Raw genomic sequence first — 22,135 nt, forward strand, 5'->3', positions numbered from 1 at the left:
TTATTTTAGGCATCTAGTAAATTGCTAGGTATTTTATTTTCGTATATATTGTTGTTCTATAAAAAAATAATGTTACTGATATTTTTATTCATTCTTTTCTTAGGTAACTCGATTTAAACAGGAGGTTATATTAGTACTAATACTTAAATAATTAATTTCATGGATCCACTCGTGTGGTTTCTACACAATATCACCTTTTGTCCCTTAGACCATTCACACTCCCAACCTACATCAATCCAACCTTAATAAAAAATTAGTTTTTTTTCTCTTCCATCTAAACAACCTAACCTAACTCAACCTTCTACTCACATTCACAACTCAACTTATATTATTTTTTTTTAAAACTAAATTAATATGATTTATGCTAGCAAATATGGATTTGAAAGAATTTATAAATTAGAAGTGGGATGGTGATATGAATATAAGTTATGTCCATACATTATTTATAGAACAAAATTGACTTTTAAAAAAAAAAACTACATAACATAAAAAAAGAATTAAAATAAGATTTTTTTTTAAGAATATTTTGAACTAATGTAACAATAACAAGTGTCATAAAATTATATTTTAAGAATTATTTTTTTTTGTTTTTAACAAAATTTATGTCAAAATGTTCGTAAAGAAAAAATAGAAAATACCATGTTTTTATATTTTTATAAAGTATTATAAAATAAAAGATTTAAAAGAAAAACCAATAAAGTTTATAAATAAATCTAGACTACAAGTGGCAAAAGTTGGGTGACTCCCTTAAATTATGCCACCAACCAAGTTGTTATTTTAGGTGATTTTTTTAAAAATATCTTAAGTGACTCAACTCTAAGAGTGCATTCTTGAGTTTTTTTAAGGAGGGATAAGAAAAGAAAAGATAAGGAAAAATCTAACTTTTTCATTCTTGAGTTTTTTTAAACAAGAATAGAAAAGAAATGATAAGAAAACTTAAGGGTTTTTTGTCCCAAAGTTTTCCGGCCATATATGGCCGGATTTGAAAGGAAAACTAACATCCAATGATAGAAGTATCAATTTACCCCCTCGAATTTTTCGTCCCTGAAATCCAGAGGTTAAAATCCTCAAAACCAATCATAGTTCATCGCCTTCATCTGCCATTGATGTCCGCAGCTCACCACTTCTATGTAACTCGATCTATGTATATTGTAGTGGAAGTAGGAAAAAGACAATGAAAAGAACATTTAAATTTTGGTATCTGATGCTATATGATAGTGAAGAAAAAGGAGTTAAAAGTGGGTTTTAATGGTGAAGAAAAAGGAGGTGATAGAGTAGATTTGCCAGAGAGATGAGATTACTCCGTTTACCAAGAGAGAAAAAAAGAGTAAACTGTTTTTCTTTTTCTATGTGCTGATTAATTGTAAATATATTGGGTATTTATTTACTAGGTAAAGTAATACTCCAGTTGGATATGCTTTGCTGATACATCTTTATTTTTATTAACAACTGAAGCATTTTAATTATATTTATTAATATATATATATATATATATATATATATATATTAGGGGATGGGAAAATAAGGCTGTCGGGTATTTAAGCTTAGGTGTGGAACACTCACATATTGTTTTTTTAATTCATAAAAATCATGGGGGCCCATGCATTTATTCATTAAACAAGAAATAATAAAATATTAGTATGTGAGGGGTTCCACACCTAAGCTTAGGTGCCGGACAACTTTATATTCTCTTTTCCCATATATATATATATATATATATACGTTTTGATAAATTAATATAGTTTTCAATGATTATATAAAAAATAGTTAAGGATATAATTATAAATTCAATATAGTCTATTCTTTTTTTTCTTATCTATGTATTTTAACTCAAGAATGCCTATTATAAATATAAAACTCTTTCTTTTCTTTTCCTATCCATTTCTATCTTTTCTTTTCTTTTCTTATATTTAAAACTTGAGAATACAGTCTAAGGTTGGGGGATGTGGTGGTCTTATACGAGTATTATCGGTCGTTGTTCTTATAAGAGGATAAGAGTATAGAATCATCCTCTATTTTGACGGCCGTTAATTGGATTCCATTAACCCCCTCCATCTTTTTTCAGTCCCTAATAAAGATCTGATGTTACATACATTTTGTGTGTGGTTGAAACTTGAAACCAATAAAAAGGTGTTATTAGATATTGCATAAAACACAGAAATGGCGAAATTGGTGAACTCAGCAAACTTTGCATCTCCGACATCTTACAACTTTAAAGGTATTACTATTAATTCTCTCATTTCTTCAATTATATCCGCCTTTCATTTTCATTCTTCAAATCATTTTGATGTCGACCCCCCTCCTCGTTCTATATACCAAAAAGTTTCAAAACTGGAAGATGCCTTGAACCTGTTCGATGAAATGTCTCAAAGAACCCCCCTTCCGTCTGTTATTTACTTTACCCAGCTCTTGAATTGTGTCACCAAAATGAAACATTTTTCACATTCCATTCATCTCTTCAAACGAATATGTTCCCTTGGTCTTCCTGTTAATGAATACACCACCAGCATTGCCATCAAGTGTTGTTGTCACTTGTCTCGAACCAACGACGGTTTTGCACTCCTTGGCTTTTGCTTTAGGCGATCTATTGTACCAAATGTCTTCATTTTTAGTACACTCTTAGACGGACTCATCCTAGAAGATCGCATTCTTGAGGCTGAGAGATTCTTCAAGAAGCTCATCAAACAGAAACTTTGTGAACCTAATGTTGTTATGTACTCCACAATGATCAAAGGCCTTTGCAAAATCGGTAATAATGCTATTGCCATTTCTTTGCTTAGGCTCATGGATGAAAGAGGCTGTAAACCTAATCTTGTTGTATATAGCACAATCATTGATAGTCTTTGCAAGGACCAAATGATTGATGACGCCTTCAAACTATTTAAAGAGATGGTCTTTCAAAAACGCATTGCACCTAATGTCATCACTTACAGCTCTTTGATTTCTGGCCTATCTAAATTAAATCAGTGGGATGAGGTGTATAAGATGCTAAAAGAAATGGAGGATTATAGGATCTCTCCCGATGTTCATACTTACAGTATATTGGTTGATGCATTCTGCAAAGAAGGTCGGGTAAAAGATGCTGAGACTGTTATCAACGTCATGATTGAGAAAGGGAAGGTTCCTGACATAGTGACGTACAGCTCACTTATCGATGGTTACTGTTTGCGAGGTGAGATGACCAAAGCAAAGACGGTTTTTGATTCAATGGTGTTTAAAGGTATCATCCCTAATGTTGTTACTTATAATAGTTTATTGAATGGGTACTCCAAGAGTTTAAAAGTAGACGAGGCCTTGCAAATGTATAGTGAAATGCCTAGAATTGGTTTGAAACCCAATACAATCACTTACAACACCATGTTACAAGGATTGTTTAGGGCCGGACGTTGTGGGGTTGCACGTAAACTCTTTGATGAGATGCGAGCACAAGGCCTGGTTCCAGATGAAATGACTTATGGCATTGTTCTAGAAGGTCTTTGCAACAACCATCTTGTAGAAGATGCAATCTCTTTGTTCAATCTAATGGGTAATAGCAAGCTTAATTCAAGTATTGTTGTGTACACTACCCTTATTGATGGTGCAAGTAAATGCAAAAAGTTCAATATTGCAAGGGGTCTTTTTCAGGACCTGATGGTCAAAGGTTTGCAACCTGATGTTCGTACATATTGTGTAATGATAAGTTGTTTGTGTCGTGAAGGTTCTTTGGGGGATGCAAAGCAGTTGTTTCTGAAAATGGGCGAGAGTGGTTGCTCACCAAATAGTGTTACATACAATGTGCTTCTGCAAGGTTATCTAAAGAACAAGCACTATGTTGATGTAGAGATGCTTTTACAGGAAATGGAAGGAAGGGGTTACTCACTTGATGTTTCAACGATATCTTTGCTAATTGACTCAATCGCTGCTGGATCCCTAGGTACCACTATCTCTAAATTGATTGGCAAGCTCGTGCCAAAAGAATTCAGGGATTCTCCCAAATTCGCTACCTAGACAATAAAATTTTAAGAGAAACCCAAAAAAGTGTTTGTGGATTGATTTTATCTGCTATTATGCTTGTGTGGGTTTCATATTTGTCATAGCTTAATAATTAATCTTGGTTCATGTAATGCCTACATTAGAAATTAATCCACAAACCCTACTATATTGGATTTTGTAGTTAAACCCTACTATGCTGCATTGGATTTGCACACCAAATTACCATACATCTTAAATTTTGTCGTGTAGTTAAGGGTAACATCAGTGTAGCATCTATTTCTCCATTCATGCTCATATACATCTGCATATATTGTTGTCAATGGCATGCCACTTAAATTTCTAACAATATACGTCAATATTTTGAAATTCAAACTGCGCAGAAATTTTTTTAAAAAAAAGGTATTATTTGTCATGAGTCTTTCTGTTTAAAGAATGGTCAGGACCATCTCTAGTTTTCTGCCTACGCAAAGGTCTGAGTTAGTGGACCATCTCTTTGTGAGCCATTACACAAGCCAACTCCTTAAAAGAGTTTCCGGGTTAACCCCAACTCTTTGTGAGCCATTACAACCCACACTTTCTACATTTCTGCAAGTATGGCAAACTGTATGTTATTTTTATGTGTATGTCAAACGTCTTGCATCCTAGGGATTCGAGTTAGTTTAACGTCCCTTTACAACTTTGCCCTCAACATAACTTTCATCATGATCAAGGAGTCCTATGTCAACCAAATTGGCTTCGTCGTTGCCATTGGTAGCATTGAGAAGTTGACCGAATGACCGTATGAAACTTTAACATCCCTTCATTCCTTGATTATTGAGATGGAGGAACATACACAAGACATGATGTGCTGAAAATTGATCAACCAATGCAACTTCAATAATAATTTCTCATGACATGTGGAATTGAATGAAAATTCGTTATCTTCTGAGCCAGCACAACTTCTAGCAATCTAAGCTCACCAATAGTTTAGGGTATATTTCCTATGAATCGATTAGCTTAATTCTCAGCATAAAGTGGGCAAATCAACTTGAATAGAGATATACTAAATCTAGATAGTTGAGTTGTTTGGAAATTAAAGAATTCTTTTGGAAAGATTACCAGCTTGATCTATATAATACTCCTCGAAATTAAACTTTATGTCGATTTAAAAGCTATAAATTGCTGCGGTTTGTGAAAGAATCAATGAATTTCATGTCATCTACTTCAATTCCCCTTCAGTAAGAATGTTGAAACATCAAGTGAGTAACCCCTTGCATCCATTTCCTGTAAAAGCATCTCTACGTCAACATAGTGCTTATTCTTTAGATATCCTTGGAGAAGAACACAGTAAGTAACACTATTTGGCGAGCAACCACTCTGGTCCATTTTGAGAAACATCTCCTTTGCATCGCCCAATAAACCTTCACGACACAAAGAACTTATCATCACATTATATGTCCGGACATCAGGTTGCAAACCTTTGACCATCAGGTCCTGAAAAAGACCCCTTGCAATATTGAACTTTTTGCATTTACTTGCACCATTAATAAGGGTAGTGTACACAACAATACTTGAATTAAGCTTGCTATTACCCATTAGATTGAACAAAGAGATTGCATCTTCTACAAGATGGTTGTTGCAAAGACCTTCTAGAACAATGCCATAAGTCAATTCGTTTGGAACATTACCTTGTTCTCGCATGTCATCAAAGAGTTTACGTGCAACCCCACAACGCCCGGCCCTAAACAATCCTTGCAACATCATGCTGTAAGTGACTGTATTGGGTTTCAAACCCTTCCTAGTTATTTCACTGAACATTTGCAAGGCCTCATCTATCTTTGAATTCTTGCAGTACCCATTCAATAAACTGCTGTAAGTAATAACATTAGGGACGATACCTTTAGACACCATGGAATTAAAAACTGTCTTAGCTTTGGTCATTTCACCTCTCAAACAATAACCATCGATAAGTGAGTTGTAAGTCACTATGTTAGGAAGCGTGCCTTTCTCAATCATGACAATGATAACAGTCTCAGCATCTTTTACCCGACCTTCTTTGCAGAATGCATCAACCAATATATTGTAGGTATGAACATCGGGAGAGATCCTACAATCCTCCATTTTTTTTAGCATCTTATATACCTCATCCCACTGACTTAATTTACATAGGCCAGATATCAAAGAGCTGTAAGTGATGACATCAGGTGCAATGCGTTTTTGAAAGACCATCTCTTTAAATAGTTTGAAGGCATCATCAATCATTTGGTCCTTGCAAAGACTATCAATGATTGTGTTATATACAACAAGATCAGGTTTACAGCCTTTTTCATCCATGAGCCTAAGCAAAGAAATGGCAATAGCATTATTACCGATTTTGCAAAGGCCTTTGATCATTGTGGAGTACATAACAACATTAGGTTCGCAAAGTTTTCGTTTGATGAGCTTTTTGAAGAATCGCTCAGCCTCAAGAATACGATCTTCTAGGATGAGCTCGTCTAAGGGGGTGCTAAAAGTGAAGACATTTGGTACAATATATCGTCTATAGGAAAGACCTAAAAGTGCAAAACCGTCGTTGGTTCTACGCAAACGACAACAACACTTGATCGTAATGTTGGTGTGTAGTGATCAACAGGAAGGCCAATCGCACACATTCGTTTAAAGAGATGAATGAAATGTGAAAAATGTTTCATTTTGGTGACAGAATTCAACAGCTGATTGAAATAAATAACAGAAGGAAGAGGGGTTTTGTGAGACATTTCATCGAACAGGTTCAAGGCATCTTCCAGTTTTGAAACTTTTTGGTATATAGAACGCGGTGGGCGATCGACTTCAAAATGATTTGAAGAATGGAAATGAAAAACGGATGTAATTGATGATGAAGAAGAAGAAATACGAAGAAAATTAAATCGACCTGTTAACTTGAAGAAAGAGTTTGTTGGGTTCACCAATTTCGCCATTTCTCACACGATTTCAAAGCCACCATCAATCAATCTTAGATGGACAAATTATTAGGTTGTATTTGGTATGTTGGAATTAAAGTAGGAATGGATTAATCGATTCCATTAGAATATGAAAATGTTGTTAGTTTTGAATTTTGGAAAGCAATGATTCATTCCAGCATGAATTTGTAACTGCCCCCATTCCGTCCTACCTTGGACCAAATTTACTATTAGGCCGCTCACTAAGCGGTCGTCGACCGCCTCTTCCACGCTTCATCGACGAAGACTCCATAGGGAGTGAGCTCGTCGACGGCTCCTTCTTTCAAGTCGTTTCGTTCGATCGATGAGTGTTGACGAGTTGCTTGGTTCGCAAAACGCCAAAAACAAAAAAAAAAAACTTTTTTTAAAAAAAAATATATGCAACGGTCGACTTGTTTTTTTGTATTTTTTTTAATCCTCTTCTATATATACTATCTTCACACTCCATTCTATAAATCATTCATCAAACCATTTCAAAAAACCATTCCATAACCATTTCAAAAAACCATTCCATAACCATTCCATAAAACCATTTCATAAAACCATTCCATAAAACCATTCTATAACCATTCCATTTCAAAATGCCGAGGCATTTGTGGACTGAAGCCGAACTTCGTTTAGCGGTCATGTGTTGGATATGGGTGACTGAAATACCTAACCTAAACGCTTCGGATGTGTCCCTGTGGACCTTAATATGCGAAAGGTTCAATGCGAACACGCCTGAACCTCCAAGGTCCAAAAGTCAAATAATAGGTAAATTCAACAAAATTCACACCGAATGTAAGCAGTTTGAGCCAATCTATTCGAGGTTGAAGGTACAGGGGACTTTATCGGCTGAGATGGTTTATGTAACGGCCCATCAAGAGTACCGGGTGACTTATGGGAGGGACTTCAAATACGAGCGGTGTTTCCAGGAGCTTATGAATGTTCCCAAATTTTATAATAATTAAGTGTGTTTTCGTTTTTTAATTGTGTTTTAGCACTTTGAATTGTGTGTTGTCTTCTACTATTGTAATGTTTTTAAGTATTTGAATAAAATAAGTCTACTTTAAGAACATAAGTTTATTCATAATTTTAAATTAGAAGCTTATTAAAGAAAAACATAAACATAATATTAAGAGATGCCACTTGTTTCTTTTGGGCATAAACTGCTTTAGCAGTGTTGATGACTCATTCAGGGTGATGACCGCACAAGCAATTTCTTCCACAGCTTCTTGAATCTTGTCAAACTTCCCCTGCAAATAAGTAAAGTATTGACACTCAAGCTCAGTACAATGCCCCGTTTGTATATATTTGATTTGTTCTTCACACCATTTCTGATTCGCTTGAAGTTTTTTTACCAATTCAAACAAGGTTAACTTTGCACATTTGGTGGTCGAGGATATCAGCCATGATACTGTCATTCACTTGATCGACAGTCATTCGTGGTTTTAGGTTAGGGGCATTTGATGAAGAAGCCATTGCAGATGTATAAAAGTGTGAGTTTTGAAATGAAATATCTGGTAATGAGACAATATTTATAGCTGAAGTCACAGACGCTCCTCCAACGTTCAAAATTGAAAATATTTACATTTACAGTCCCTCAAATGGCTTCAAAATATTTACATTTACAGTCCCTCAAACGGCCACAAAATATTTACATTTACAGTCCCTTAACGGCTAGCTGCATTATCACTCTATAAATAAATACCAAGAACCTTAACCAGTTTCATCACATTATCACTGCTAACTACATTATCAATATTCAAACTTGTTTCATCTGCTAACTCACTTACCATTCCAAATGGCTTCATCATCATCATCATCATCATCATCAAATAAGAACATTCACCGACCTCGTTTCACCGATGATGAGATGAAAGCACAAATCATGGAAGATGTCAAAGAGGACACCCTCCTTCAAAATGAACTCTCTGGGAATTGCTTTACCTATGGAAGAAGAGACACCAATGCGACCAACACGTTCAGGAAATAGAAGCACCAGGCCGTAGGGTCTCGAAACATGAAGAGACATATTCTTATTATCTGCAGGATCAGAGCAAAAGGGTGAAGAGGGCGATCAATCATGTTTTTAAGGCCGATCACACGTTGACCGACTAATGCACTTAGGCAGAATCGTACCACGACAACTGCGGAGAAGGCAAATCAATGTGGGAAGTGAAATGTCCAGAACACGACCTGTGGTGGGCCAATGAAACAGCTCACCGTGGACTAGGAAAAATGTCAATCAAAGATGATGAATAGTAATCGTAGCTTTATTATCTATTTCGTGTTTTAATCATGTACTGTACTTTTTTAATTATGTATTGTAATGTTTAATTTTAAATAAATGTTGAATTATTAATATTTTGTTTAAATATAAAATAAAATAAATAAAAAGTGTGGAAGATGGGTTATAGGGAGTGATTGTGGAAGAGGTGGATGAAGAGAGGGAAAAGCTGATGTGGCAGTGTGGAACAGGTGTGGAAGAGGTAAAATTAGTTCTAGCTTAGGGAGAGGCCTTATTAGGCCTACTAAATCTCTATATGTTTCTTTTTTCAGTTTCACTGCATAATTTATGTGTACACTACATTAAATATTACAACTTTGAATCTAACAACTAACATACGATCATATTTTTAAGATATCTAGCTTACTAGCTATGACATTTTTATGCCAACACTTACATTCCTAATACATGAGATTAAAAACTTTGAATTTGTTGAAGTATTGTATCTTACAAACACTTTTTAACCTCTATTTGGAAGAATAATACAATGTACAAGGTTTAAAATGCAAGTATTTAATATGGGTATTTTTGATTTTTTATTAACTCCATTCCGTTCAAATATAACAACCAAACATGATAAAGAATAGTAATAAGTCATTCAATTATCACGTTCATTTTATTACAAGTTCATTCCATTCTATAATTATTTCATTCGGTCCAATCAAACATACCTCTTTTTTTTTTTAGCATTTTACTCCTTGTGCCATTATTCGTCTATATGAAGAAAATGATATTTATTTTATCTATAATCTATAGTTATCTATGCAAAATGATAAATCTTCATAAAAAGTAGCCTAAAAAAACTTCTTAAAACTATAAGAAAGTGACATGCGTAATCCATTAGTTCTCTTTCTTAATCTTGCCGCCTAATTTTCCATATGTCATCATTACATGATTAGGAGGTTCTTTGATTATTTAGTTAGGTGGATTAATCAATTCCTATCTGTACTTCTCTATAAGTACTTTATAAAAGTTATCACACTCTTTAACCTAACACGTTTCAAGCTCTCTCATAAAAAGGTCCCAGTGCGAAATGAGTATCTTAACCTTAATAAATTAATTATTTCTCTCTCTTTTATTTATTAATTCAAACATCTCCACTTAAAATACCTATCATACCCTTAATAAAATAATTTACAACATAGACCCATCAACTCCTAAAATAACTAAACTAACCCTTTTACATTAATTTTTTTTAACAATAATAACCACACCGCCACCACCTGTCACGCCATCACCACACCGCCGCTACCACCACCACCGCATTGCGCGGGTAAAATGCTAGTCTATATCGATAATCTATAATCATTTATGATTACATAATAAACCAACAAGCCCTTTTTAAAATCTCAATTAAGAAAATAAACTACCTACACTACCCCTCTATTTTATTCATTAATTTAAACATTTCTAACGAATATACCTATAATATCCTTAATGAAATAATTTATAACATAAATCCATAAATTCTTAAAATAATTACATTGCCTCCATTACATCGCCACTACCACCACCACTGCATTGCGCGGGTAAAATGCTAGTCTATATCTATAATCTATAATTATTTATGTTCACCATCAATGCCGCCCCGACCACCCGTCACCACCGTCGCCACCCGTCGTCGTCACTGCCACCCGCGCCAACCATCATCGCCGCCGCATAGTGCAGCATATGACTCGTCAAACAAATGGGGTGTGCCAACAGGGGCGGATCCAACAACCTAGACGCGAGGGGGGGGGGCGGCGGGTAGAAACCAACCAAATTAGCCCAAAACCACTAAAATTGATATATATTTTGGGCAAATCCCATTACAAAAGCTAAAATGAACCCAACCCAAAAATTGGAATCAACCTAGCCCTACAAAAAACCTATACTTTGGAAATAAAATTAGCTCAAATTACTTATCTAACCTAAAAAAACGTGTTCATTACTTGTATTAACTTGTGGCCTTGTGGAAAAGGATAAAGTAGGTTACTAACAATTCAGTAAAAAGAACATAAGTTGAATATATATTTTAAATTCCCAACAGGTATAATCGCATTATCACATTAATATATGATTATTAATTTATTTTACCTTTATATTGAACATGTATTTTGAATCCTTAATTTTACTTTGCTTGGAAGTTGCTTGTATATATTGAAATTTATATGTTTGGAAGATGGTCCCTACAAAGAACTATTGCAATTTATAGTTTGATACCCACAATGAAACTTAGTTTTGTTAGAAGTTTTTATGTTGATTCTAAGTTGTCTTTTATGTTGTATGTATGCTGATTTTTAGGGTTGTTTATAATCCTGTTTTTGGTGATGTTCTATATTTAGGCTGTTTGACTGCTATTTTGTTACAAATTTAGTGTTGTATATAATGTTGCTTTGTTTTAGATTTAGGGTTGTCCGAAGTGTTGTTTTGGTGCAGATTTAAGGCTGCTTGATAGCTGCCGATTTGTCATACATGAGGCTATTTTAGTGAGGTTTTGCTCATCTAATTGTTGTATTTGGGACCTGCTCAGAAGCTGTTTTTGGTATTGGTTTTTTTGCAATGTACTGATCATTTTTTGATGTTGCAATAACTCAATAAGGCTATTTTGCTGCTGACTATAATGATGTTACCATGAAGCTATTCGACTAAGGTAAAAAATTTTGCCCCCACTATCTTAATTTCCTGGATCCGCCACTGTGTGCCAATGGGTTGATAGGCTATGTGTCGTCCCAAACCACCAATAAAGGCTTGTTCTATGGGCAACCAGGGTTCGAATCCAAAGAGGCGCAAGTTTTATACCAAATGACATTCGATGCCGTAAATGTCGTGTCGTTTGGCGATCTATCCGGAGGCTTTTCCTGTGAACTAATGCACGAAGGTTCAAATAAAAAAAATGGGGCATGTATTAATATTTAAAAAGTTCAAATACTTTTAATTGAAACTTAAAAATTAATTTATTTTTTTAAAAAAAAATGGAAAATCAATAAAACAATACATATAAATAAAGTAAAATGAAAAAATCAACTTTGTATCATAAATATATTCCTCTGGTCTAATTGCAATTGTATCATACACAAATGCATTAGTCCTCTAGCTAATTGCAATTATAATACTAATAGAACGATAGTCTTTTGTTTGTTTGTCGATAATTTATATCAGAATCCATTACTTCTTAAACTTTTTGTGGGTAAAATATTTTGGTGGGTTGCAGATTTGTAGTACAAGGCTATCTTGAAATCTGGAAGTGTGCTACAATATCCTCTTACTTTCATGAGTTCTGCACTAGATTAGATATTGCACCATATGGACTATGGAGTGTTGCACCAAAGACCGGCTTCATTGACCCTCCACGTCAAAAGATTGCTACCATATAATTAGAGGTTTCCAAACAGTAAGTGACGCCTATTTTATATATCTTCACTTTTGTTTGTGCTGATAACTAAGGGTTAAGTGCTGATAACTATTTGTGCGAGTTTATGTCCATTGAGGATTTGCTAAATGATGGCATGATCCCTAAACGATCAGGGCCTATATGGTATTGGTTGGTCATCACTAACGTGTTGCTTGAGACACTAATTAGTGATGGAGAAACGATGGAGAAAAGTGTTGGATGTAGCACATCATTTACATACCATGTAAAGTTAGGATTGACTTGCACCAATCCTATACTATGCTGAGCCCACTCGCAAATGTAGAGCAGGAACACAACATTCTGGTTCATGGACACTTTAACATGTTTATTTGGAAACTTGACTGGTGTAGAACATTACATTTTGAAGACACACACGAAGGAATCCAAATGCCTAGAAACCTATCAATTGGCTTTATCAATTCTGAAGCCAGTCGGCTTGAACACCGCTCATTTTCAAGTCCTCTGCTCAAATATTCCCACAGGTGCTTTATATAATATAAAGAACTGGGTTGCTGGTGGAATTCTTAGCGGCTTAAGGTGATGCCAATTGGCAAATCGGCTGTCTACACACCGGTTGTGTTCGTGAGTGATTACATTAGTTAACTGATGAATTAGTGATGAGAGGATGGGACACGCGTATGATTTAAGTTCAGGTAAAGAAACTCTTTCTATTCACCAAGAATCCCGAGCAGGTAAAAAAAAAGTGTGGTTCAAATGAATATTCCACTCCTAATATGATATAAATATTCTGATGACATCGATGTAGGGTAGGTTTAAAACCATCCAAATAAAAAGTTTAATAAAAATATTACGGGTTTATCGTTCTATTGACCAGATACTAAACAAATCTATAAACGAGAGCATCATTTGATTCAATCAATAAAAATATAACGGGTACGCAGAAAGTAGTTTTATTTATTCAGAGTTGTGATATTGCAAACGATGCAATCAATACATAAAACAAATAAAACGTGGGCTAGTAGCTAATGCTTATATGTATACATACAGTCCTGTATGTGTGCATAAGAAGAAATAGAAACTTATGGACTAAAACACAGAAATTTTAGTAAGAACGGCTCTTAACATTTGCAAGGCCTCGTCTATTTTTAAACTCTTGGAGTACCCATTCAATAAACTATTGTAAGTAACAACATCAGGGACGATACCTTTAGAAACCATTGAATCAAAAGCCGTCTTTGCTTTGGTCATCTCACCTCGCAAACAGTAACCATCCATAAGTGAGCTGTAAGTCACTATGTCAGGAACCTTGCCTTTCTCAACCATGATATTGATAACATCCTCGGCTTCTTTTACCCGACCTTCTTTGCAGAATGCATCAACCAATATACTGTAGGTATGAACATTTGGAGAGATCCTATAATCCTCCATTTCTTTTAGCATCTTATACATCTCATCCCACTGATTTAATTTAGATAGGCCAGAAATCAAAGAGCTGTAAGTGATGACATTAGGTGCAATGCGTTTTTGAAAGACCATCTCTTTAAATAGTTTGAAGGCCTCATCAATCATTTGATCTTTGCAAAGACTATCAATGATTGTGCTATATACAACAACATTAGGTTTACAGCCTCTTTTGTCCATCAGCCTAAGCAAAGAAATGGCAATAGCATTATTTCCGATTTTGCAAAGGCCTTTGATCATTGTGGAGTACATAACAACATCAGGTTCGCAAAGTTCAAGTTTGATAAGTTTCTTGAAGAATCGCTCAACCTCAAGAATACGATCTTCTAGGATGAGCCGTCTAAGAGGGTGCTAAAAGTGAAGACAGTTGGTACAATATATCGCCTGAAGCAAAAGCCTAAAAGTGCAAAACCGTCATTGGTTCGATGCAAGTGACAACATCACTTGATCGTAATGTTGGTGGTGTAGACAGTAACAAGAAAATATATGAAGTTTTGGTCAGATTCAACTTGATCGTAGTTCTGGTCAGATTCAACTTTCGACCAGAACTACAAAGTTGTAGCCCTATGAGTCGAAAATCTACAGTCCGATTTTGGGCTTTTAACTCATTACCGATTAAAAGATATGAAGTTTTTAGTAAACTGTCGCAAACCAGAAAATTTACACGAAAAATTCACATTGTCACATAATTTTCTAATAATCAGCCCTAATTATTGGATCATCATGCTTTGCAAAAATATATCTCTATATATCCAGTAAAATCACAATAAATTTTGCATGAATTTCTTGTGATTTTACTATTATTTAACAACTTTAAATAATCAAGATACACATAATCATGCAATTCATCACATAAATCATGTCAATTCACAATTCAAAACTTGCTTGAGGGTTTCAATCTCCATTGAATGAGGTTGAAATTTTAATTAAACAAAAACCTTAATTTTTATTTAATCAAGATCCGATTTAATTAATTAAAAATAAGAAAAACAACCTTTTAATTATTTAACAATTAATTAAAATCAACCAACCCTTAAACCCCCCTTCAAGTTTTGATCTTTGTAATTAATAGATCACATATGTGGCTCGTGATACCACTGTTAGAATATGAACACCTAAACAAACATAATCACGACTCACGAGTATGCGCAACGGAAGAAATCGAAACATATATGCAATCAAATTAATTAACAAAGATTAGAATTGAGTCGTGTACCTTATGCAAGCTCCAATAAAGATAATAATAATAAGATTATTATTAATGCTTAGGGTTTAAAGCAAAACCCATCTACGATCGCACACTAGACACCCCGAATAACGTATGTTAGTACCCGATCACAAACCAAACAAACCTTTTGCTTGAACCTTAAACTTCAAAGTCGAAATCCCTCAAGGAGAAGGAATTTCGGCCACTTCAAAGAGAAAGGAATAAAAAGGAGAGAATTGCTTATGTGAAAAAGTATATGAAAAAACAAGAATTAAGCCTCTATTTATAGGGCTTAATTAGGGTTAACATAACTTAGAAAATAAGCCACATCAAGGCCTTCCAACCCTTGAAAGTGGACGGCCCCCTCATGGACTTTAGGTCCAAATCCATTTTTTGAGTTTCACATTTTAATCCTCCTCTTTAATCAATTAAATATAACTAACCCTTTAATTATGTTTAATTAATCATTTCGTGATCAAACTAATCAATATATTACATTAATATATCAATTAATATTATCGAGTTACCGTGTCATTTCGTGTGACCCCGTAGGTTTAAATTATTCTCGGACATGCGATTTATAATAAAATGATCACACTCCAACACGTACGAGAAGAAGGAAGCTAGAAAGTAATGAATGCTAAGTCATTAGAGAACTAATCGGATCTGCTTATAAAATTAGGACTTATGAGGTTTCAGATTATTTTTCATCTTTGTTTTAAATAATAATAAGTCTTATAATAATACTACTAAAATTGTCAAATAAAAGTTGAAACTTTTATTAAGTTTTAGTGATCTATAGAGTTGGCAAAATAAGTACAGTTTAGTTTATAGGCAAAATGATAAAAAGTTATAAAACACATCATTTCGGTAAATATTTTTTTAAAAATAAAACATCATTTTGATATATACTTTTAAAAATATACCGTTTTGATAATTATTTTTGAACATACACCATTTTAGGTATCAAGTCCACATACTTATACAGGCTGAATCCACTATTTGAGTCCCGGAGGTAGTTTTTCTAATCTCAAAATTTTTTCATAAGGAGAAAGTTGAAGGTCCAGCAATTCACTGAATCGAAACTAACTTAAAAAAAAATTAACAAATTAATGGTTTAGAATAAAAGCAGCTTATATTTATCATTTGATATATACTAATGCTGCATTCTTGAGATTTTAATTAAAAGAAAAGAGATGATAGGATTGGATAAGGAAGGGGAAGAAAATAAATTGTATGGATATAATGCATTCTTGAGTTTAAAAAAAATGAAAGAAAAAAAAAATCAAGAATTACTTATATTCTTGGGTTTAAATGAAAGGAAAAGAAAAAAAATATATAGTTTTACAAAGATACCCTTATTAAATAAATTATTAGAAATAAATTGAAGGGTAAAGTAATAATTTTACATAATTATTTTTTCCTTTCCTTCCAAATTATGCCAATTTGGCAAGAAAGCTTTAGGACTAAAAATCTATAAGTTTTTTTATCCTTCCATTTTCTTTCTTTTATAAAGAAAACTCAAGAATAAAGATTTAATACTATTTCCTATCATTTTTTTCTCTATCCTATAAAAAAAAAAAAAACTCAAAAATGTAGTGTAAGGTTGGTCCTTATAATGGTTTCCATGAGCCTTTCAAATTCATTTATTGTGTAGATAACCGTTTTGTTATGGGCTTAAGGTAAACTTATAACAGCCTAATGCAAATCACTTTGTGGTGGATAGATTTGCTTAAAAGTTCGTCATGAATATTTAAGGGTAATACTACATTAATTTACAACAGCGTGTTGTGTTGATTCAATTATTATAATGTTTGCTAAAATGCGGCATATCAAATAAATATTTAGCATATCAAATAAATATTTAACTACGCTCAAAAGCTTGAAGTTCTAATACAAATATTTATTTTGTGAAACAACACTAAAAATTAAATGAGAAGGAAAAAAAAAAGTTGAATGAAAGATTTCAATAGATAGAAAATTAAAAAAAAAAAAAAAAAAGAAAAAGAAAATTGTACAAGAAATCAAGAATAAAAAAATAAAATAAACGAAATGTGACAGAAAGAGGATATTTATTTTGTGCAAGAAACCTAAAAGGTTTATAACATCAAATACATATTTTAATTTGTAAAAATAATGAGAAAATCAAGATCACAAAAATATACAAAGAGATGTGAACTTCTAGCAAATAAAGCTAAAATCGGGGGAATCTAGAACCAAGCACCTACAGTATATATCATATTATCATTTGCCAAATATTGGAACAAATGCTCAATTGACTCCGACATCTCATTGCAACAATCTGTTTGAGACCACCACATTCCATTTCATCATAAGTAGGTAAACGTTACGTTTCCGCCTTCCATCTAAACACAATTCACTTTCTTTGGAAGTCATTTGCCAATTAAACTAGTAACAATCAGCCACATTCTGATTTTGCAGCAGCTTTATACAAGACACAACAGAAAAAGAACTCCCCACCCGAGTCCTGCACCCAACCCCACTGAGAAGGCTGACCCGAATTTGGATAGCAGTACATAGGCCGGCCAGATCGATGTTACGTTCGGACAGATTGTTTATTACTTGACAAATATTCTTCAAGACAACAGAACACACGAGCTACAAGGAACTATCCTGTAGGCTGTAGCCGTAACCCGTCGCCACAGTCTAGTTGATGCAGTACTGAAGAGCCAGATTCACTTTGTGAGAAGGCTTGAGTTCATATCCTGAAATGAACCTGTCAAAGAACTTTCACAACAGAGCGTAAATTTAAGGTTGTATATGATGCTATTCCAAAAGACGTGCATCATAACAATGGATCCCACTATCTTTCCAGCTTGCTCTTTTAAGTATTCACTGTTGTAGTAACAGCTTCTAAATTTGAATGGACCGAAAAGTACAATGAATGCAGTAGCAAATTTGGTGATCCCAGGCCTAACCAGCTCCCTTTTCTTATCTAAATTTCCTCCTCAAGCTCATCAAATCCGTACCGTTATATACAAAACCATTTAGTGACATTACCCTACTCAACGTTTTTGGGACTATTAGTTAGTCAATATCTTTGAGAATCAAGTCGAGCCAATCAGCTGCACCCAGTCCAGTACAGAAGTGGACGTTTGACTTTGAAAAGGTCCTGTACACCTTGCCATACATGCAGATGTGTGGGTTGGGTAATGGCTCACAAAGAGTTGGGTCCAAACTGAAGTGGATTGAAATGACTTGGGTTGACCCGAAACTATTTTAAGGAAGTTGACAAATGCAAGCTTGTATGCAAGTATATGGAGAAGCAGAAACTTATGGACTAGAATGGCGCTTAACAGTTACAAATGCCGGAAACTGCCCAGTGTGGGCTTAACTACGATATCTTTACTATACAAAGAGTCAGCCAATCTACAAAAACAATGCTATAATACCATGTTTTAAATATTTTGGGGTTGATTAACAAAAGATCTCAAATAAAGCTATGACATCCACATGGTATATGTCAAAGTAAAACTCTTCACAGCAAGTAAAATCAATTATGAGGCAATCATGAAAGGAAAAAAACATCATACAGTTACCATAAAGTAACTCAAAAATCACTCTGTTTATTTCAAAACATCAACATATATTGTAAGTCGTTTAAGTGGCACACAATTGACAACAATCATGAACAATGCTATGAAGGCAAACGATTAACCAACCGGTGATTTCTAATACACGCATGAACCTAGATTAAGCCATGACATCCATATTGTATATATGAAAACCGCACAAGCACAATAGCAAATAAAATCAACTGAATGAACATATCACAAAAAGGAATATTATAGAAGATGCAAACAGCTAGTATCCATATAACTAACAAAACATCATTCAACTACTCAAATCCACATTCACTTTTTTTGGGTTTCTATTATAAATTTTTATCTAGGTAGCAAAACTGGAAGAATCCATCAATTCTTTTGGCACGAGCTTGCTAATCAATTCAGAAAGAGTGGTACCTAGTGATCCAGCGGCAATTGAGTCAATTAGCAAGGATAATGTTGAAACATCAAGTGAGTAACCCCTTGCATCCATTTCCTGTAAAAGCATCTCTATGTCAACATAGTGCTTATTCTTTAGATATCCTTGGAGAAGAACACAGTAAGTAACACTATTTGGCGAGCAACCACTCTGGTCCATTTTGAGAAACATCTCCTTTGCATCGCCCAATAAACCTTCACGACACAAAGAACTTATCATCACATTATATGTCCGGACATCAGGTTGCAAACCTTTAACCAACAGATCCTGGAAAAGATCCCTTGCGATATCGAACTTATGGCATTTACTTGCACCATCAATAAGGGTAGTGTACACAACAATACTTGAATTAAGCTTGCTATTACCCATTAGATTGAACAAAGAGATTGCATCTTCTACAAGATGGTTGTTGCAAAGACCTTCTAGAACAATGCCATAAGTCAATTCGTTTGGAACATTGCCTTGTTCTCGCATGTCATCAAAGAGTTTACGTGCAACCCCACAATGCCCGGCCCTAAACAATCCTTGCAACATCGTGCTGTAAGTGACTGTATTGGGTTTCAAACCCTTCCTAGTCATTTCACTGAACATTTGCAAGGCCTCATCTATCTTTGAATTCTTGCAGTACCCATTCAATAAACTGCTGTAAGTAATAACATTAGGGACGATACCTTTAGACACCATGGAATTAAAAACTGTCTTAGCTTTGGTCATTTCACCTCTCAAACAATAACCATCGATAAGTGAGTTGTAAGTCACTATGTTAGGAAGCGTGCCTTTCTCAATCATGACGTTGATAACAGTCTCAGCATCTTTTACCCGACCTTCTTTGCCGAATGCATCAACCAATATACTGTAAGTATGAACATCGGGAGAGATCCTATAATCCTCCATTTCTTTTAGCATCTTATACACCTCATCCCACTGATTTAATTTAGATAGGCCAGAAATCAAAGAGCTGTAAGTGATGACATTAGGTGCAATGCGTTTTTGAAAGACCATCTCTTTAAATAGTTTGAAGGCGTCATCAATCATTTGGTCCTTGCAAAGACTATCAATGATTGTGCTATATACGACAACATCAGGTTTACGGCCTCTTTCATCCATCAGCCTAAGCAAAGAAATGGCAATAGCATTATTACCGATTTTGCAAAGGCCTTTGATCATTGTGGAGTACATAACAACATTAGGTTCGCAAAGTTTTCGTTTGATGAGCTTTTTGAAGAATCGCTCAGCCTCAAGAATACGATCTTCTAGGATGAGCCCGTCTAAGAGGGTGCTAAAAGTGAAGACATTTGGTACAATATATCGTCTATAGGAAAGACCTAAAAGTGCAAAACCGTCGTTGGTTCTACGCAAACGACAACAACACTTGATGGCAATACTGGTGGTGTAGTGATCAACAGGAAGACCAAGGGAACACATTCGTTTAAAGAGATGAATGGAAATTGAAAAATGTTTCATTTTGGTGACAGAATTCAACAGCTGATTGAAATAAATAACAGATGGAAGAGGGTTTCTTTGAGACATTTCATCGAACAGGTTCAAGGCATCTTCCAAATTTGAAACTTTTTGGTATTTAGAAGGAGCAGGGGGGTCGACATCAAAACGATTTGAAGAATGAAAATGAAAAACGGATGTAATTGAAGAAGTAAGAAAATTAATACTAGGTTTCAACTTGAAAAAATAGGTTGTTCGGTTCACCAATGTCGCCATTTCCAAAGTGGTAACTTTTTTATATTTAGAAGGAGGATCGAGATCAGAATAACTTTGAAGAATAAAAATGATAAGTGGATGTTGAAGAAATAAGAAAGAAAATGAAAAGTAGTTGACCTTGGAAGAAATGGTTTGTTGGGTTCGCCAGTTAAGCCATTTTACCATACAATTTCAAGAAAATGAAATGAGTGTTTTCCATAGGTGGTCATCCATCTCTGCAAAGTAGTGGTCTCGACCTCCATCTACACAGCTGAAAATGGCCGAGTTTGATGCTCTAGAGAAAGTCCTTCATAAATGCCATGGATCAGATTCGAAAGGATATATGGAGGCGGTGGGGTGACGTATCGGCATTGGATATGTTATGGTTAGGTTCGAATAAAAACGGAACCGGAAAACCGAAAAATTTTAAAACCGAACCGTCAGAATCGAAACCGAACGCAAGTTATTATTTTTAAAACACGAATTGATCGATTCATGTTTTGGTGTTATGTCAAAAGACAACCTATAAAAATATCCAAACTGAACTAAATGTGATTTAACTTATTTAATATGTATATCATTTTTTTAAAACAACTTGTTAGTATTAATTGTTGGAAACCGAAGGCACCCCTGAAGATCAACGTTGCGATAAAAGCCATTTGTGTATTTTAGTTTTATATATCATATTTTCTTCATTAATAATTGTAGTTAAATTTATAACATATAAGTGAGTGCAAAACAAAATTAATAACATAAAAACCGAAATTAAAACAGAAATAGACCCAAACCAAACTGAATCAAAACCAAATCCAACGGTTTTGGTTTTTTAAAAATCGAACGGATCGGTTCAGTTTTAGGTTTTATGTTAAAACTGACTCATACTCACCCCTAATTTTTGTAAAATCTTTAAAAGTTATTATTGAAAAAAGATTATTACCTATTGTTTATATCACGTTTAAATTGTTGCCAAAAAATTCAACTTTTTTGGTTAAATAACAAGATTAAATCGCAACAAAAACTCGAAAAATTCTCCATACCCCCTTCTTTTATCAGAGCATAAAATCAGTTCTAAATTTAAAAGACTAAGAGATGCTCATATTTTTTACGAGTATTTTTTGAGAACCCACCTAAATAAAGACTATAAAGTTTGTTTGTTAGAATTTAAATTAACATCATTTATTTTGTTTGTTCTATTAAAAATCAGCAAAGGGATA

At 34.3% G+C, this 22,135-nt stretch overlaps 3 protein-coding genes and 1 pseudogene across 4 annotated transcripts; 1 reads left to right on the forward strand and 3 right to left on the reverse strand.

The window, feature by feature from the left end:
* The first annotated feature begins 1,954 nt into the window (after positions 1–1,954).
* Positions 1,955–4,017, forward strand: LOC122599564 (putative pentatricopeptide repeat-containing protein At1g12700, mitochondrial). Of its 2 annotated transcripts, XM_043772097.1 has the most exons (2): positions 1,955–3,526; positions 3,698–4,017. In XM_043772097.1, exons 1-2 carry the CDS (start codon positions 2,161–2,163, stop codon positions 3,985–3,987), a joined length of 1,656 nt encoding a protein of 551 aa, XP_043628032.1. In that variant the 5' UTR covers positions 1,955–2,160; the 3' UTR covers positions 3,988–4,017. The 2 variants fall into 2 exon arrangements, with proteins under 2 accessions (XP_043628032.1, XP_043628025.1); XM_043772090.1 differs by having other exon boundaries at positions 1,955–4,017.
* A 982-nt stretch (positions 4,018–4,999) lies between these two features.
* LOC122599578 lies at positions 5,000–6,828 on the reverse strand (annotated as a pseudogene).
* Positions 6,829–13,639: 6,811 nt separating this feature from the next.
* LOC122587255 (pentatricopeptide repeat-containing protein At3g22470, mitochondrial-like) lies at positions 13,640–14,254 on the reverse strand. Its single transcript, XM_043759373.1, has one exon. The coding sequence runs from the start codon at positions 14,252–14,254 to the stop codon at positions 13,640–13,642; it is 615 nt and encodes a 204-aa protein (XP_043615308.1).
* Positions 14,255–18,931: 4,677 nt separating this feature from the next.
* Positions 18,932–21,288, reverse strand: LOC122599554 (pentatricopeptide repeat-containing protein At1g63330-like). Its single transcript, XM_043772080.1, has one exon. The coding sequence runs from the start codon at positions 21,105–21,107 to the stop codon at positions 19,131–19,133; it is 1,977 nt and encodes a 658-aa protein (XP_043628015.1). The 5' UTR covers positions 21,108–21,288; the 3' UTR covers positions 18,932–19,130.
* Between the last annotated feature and the right edge of the window lie 847 nt (positions 21,289–22,135).

Source organism: Erigeron canadensis, chromosome 1, assembly GCF_010389155.1.
Source record: "Erigeron canadensis isolate Cc75 chromosome 1, C_canadensis_v1, whole genome shotgun sequence".
Lineage (NCBI taxonomy): Eukaryota > Viridiplantae > Streptophyta > Magnoliopsida > Asterales > Asteraceae > Erigeron > Erigeron canadensis.

Excerpts from the sequence above, each read along its gene's own strand:
- LOC122599564 (XM_043772090.1), top strand. The coding sequence starts at position 2,161 with ATGGCGAAATTGGTGAACTCAGCAAACTTTGCATCTCCGACATCTTAC.
- LOC122587255 (XM_043759373.1), bottom strand. The coding sequence starts at position 14,254 with ATGATCAAAGGCCTTTGCAAAATCGGAAATAATGCTATTGCCATTTCT.
- LOC122599554 (XM_043772080.1), bottom strand. The coding sequence starts at position 21,107 with ATGGTAAAATGGCTTAACTGGCGAACCCAACAAACCATTTCTTCCAAG.